Here is a 1,930-nt window from a genome sequence, read left to right as displayed (position 1 = left end):
AGAAGAACGAGAAGGGCTTGATTAAAATGAATGAGTTCATTTTCTTAGAAAATGGGGTAGTAATTGAAGGTGTGGTGATGATCTTCATCTCTGGTCTCGTTGCTGTTGCTCCAGGCTTTGTGTTCCACTCCCTGAGGAGGCTGCCCTGTCATTCTTGAACTTGCCATTGGCGAGACTGACATGGGCAAAGGAGTGAGGAAGGAGATAGGGGGTGCGGTGGTTTCTTCAGCCCTTTCTCCTTCAGAGCTCAGCTCCGATGTGTTCTGGGCACTGTGCTCAGAGAACACAGAACTCTATCTGCTGTGTAATTACATATCCTGGGATGTGGAGCATAGGGGCCCTGAAGGAAATGAAAGCATTGGCTGTGTTAGAATGGGACTGTAAGTGATTCCTTTAAAAATATCCCACCTTTTTAGTATCATAGTCACGCAATAACTTTTTTGTTTTTGCCTCCTAAGTTTTAATTTTGCTATCAAGCAGCAGTTTGGCTGTTGTAGGAGATGGCAGGACCAATGATGTTGGATTCTGATGGCTGACAGTTACCCCTGCCAGCGTGGCCGCTTCTCTCTAAACCAGCAGTTCTCAACCTTTCACAGGGGTTGCCTGAGACCATTGGAAAACACATATTTTCGATGGTCTTAGGAACCGAGACACTGCTCCTCTATCCGTCTCCAGGCCCACATGCAGATATGCCCACATACGAGTACCCGGCTGCCCCTGTGAAAGGGTCGTTCAACCCCCAAAGGGGTCGTGACCCACAGGTTGAGAACCGCTGCTCTAAGGTGTCTGGCTAGATCCCTGCCTCCCTGGTCACAGGTCTCTGGGACTCCAGTACTGCGAGGTCTAAGAGGGCCTTCTTAGGTAGATGTCCACCCTCTTGTGTGTTCTGCTCTAGTGTTGTTCCCTATTGGCACAGACAATCTATCACTTATTCCTTTTGTGAATTTCATCATTTTCAGTTACAAATTTTCTTGTGTCATAACTCGAAGAAAAAAAAACCCCATAGCGTCTCCCTGTTTAATCTAAAAATGACAGCACAGCACCTGGCTGGGGGCGATATGGGGAGGCGGGGAGAGGAGTGCAATGCCTGTCGTGGGAAGCAGGCTTGTTGCGGATGGGACAGAGCTGCCTTCCCAGATGACTGGTGTCTGTCCCCCTGCAGCTATCGTGGAAAACATGGCTGAGTTCCGGCCCGAGATGTGTACAGAGGCTGCCCAGCAGGGTCTTCTGCAGTGGCTGCTGAAGAGGCTGAAGGTAAGTGTGGCTTTGTGGGAGGCAGCTCAAACCTCTCTGCACCCTGGGCATGGCTCATGCGGGGTCATTGGCCGAGACGGTTATACCTGGGCTGCGTGATCTAGTTTGGAACTCTTTGGTGCCTCTTGCCCTCTTTCTTTGTTTCTCCTCTTTTGTTTGTTATTTTAAAAGAAAATGTTTTAAAAAAATAGCCTTTAACACCTCTGCAAATGATACAGATGTATAAATAAAAACAAATTCATGTGATACAAAAGGCATTACACTGAAAATAAAAGTTCCCGTCTGCTGATTCCTTCCAGTTCTGTCTCCCAGAGGCAGCCATTGGTAAGACATTTTATCTGTCCTTCCAGAAGCTTTCTGTGTGCATATGGAGGAGGTGGGGGGGAGGAAGTGTGTGATTCACAAATAGAAATACACAGTATTTTTTAAAGCCCCTTAACCTGGCCTGGTCTGAGCCTTCCATTTCTTAGTTGTGAAACATCAGCCTTATTACCTTTCAGACATGTCTTTTACTTACCCCCTGCTCTGCAAAGGTCCAAATTATTTTGACCTCTGTGTCTGTCTTTGTACGTGCTCTTCCCGCCACCAGGGATGACTCCTGTCTTTCTCGTATATTTCTAAATTATACACACCCGTCATTAACCAGCTTAAATCCCTACTCTTCCATGGAGCCTCC

General features: G+C 47.3%; 1 protein-coding gene across 2 annotated transcripts in view; it reads left to right on the top strand.

Annotated features, from left to right (window-relative positions):
* CTNNBL1 (catenin beta like 1) overlaps positions 1-1,930 on the top strand; it is a 167,093-nt gene that overhangs the window by 67,703 nt on the left and 97,460 nt on the right. For both annotated transcript variants that reach the window (XM_019625080.1, XM_019625081.1), the window contains exon 7: positions 1,163-1,254. In XM_019625080.1, the coding sequence (XP_019480625.1) occupies positions 1,163-1,254 (92 nt within the window). The remainder of the gene's footprint in view (positions 1-1,162; positions 1,255-1,930) is intronic.

The sequence above is a fragment of the Hipposideros armiger genome, unplaced genomic scaffold (assembly GCF_001890085.2).
Source record: "Hipposideros armiger isolate ML-2016 unplaced genomic scaffold, ASM189008v1 scaffold_613, whole genome shotgun sequence".
NCBI lineage: Eukaryota > Metazoa > Chordata > Mammalia > Chiroptera > Hipposideridae > Hipposideros > Hipposideros armiger.
This window is presented reverse-complemented; position numbering and strand designations above follow the sequence as displayed.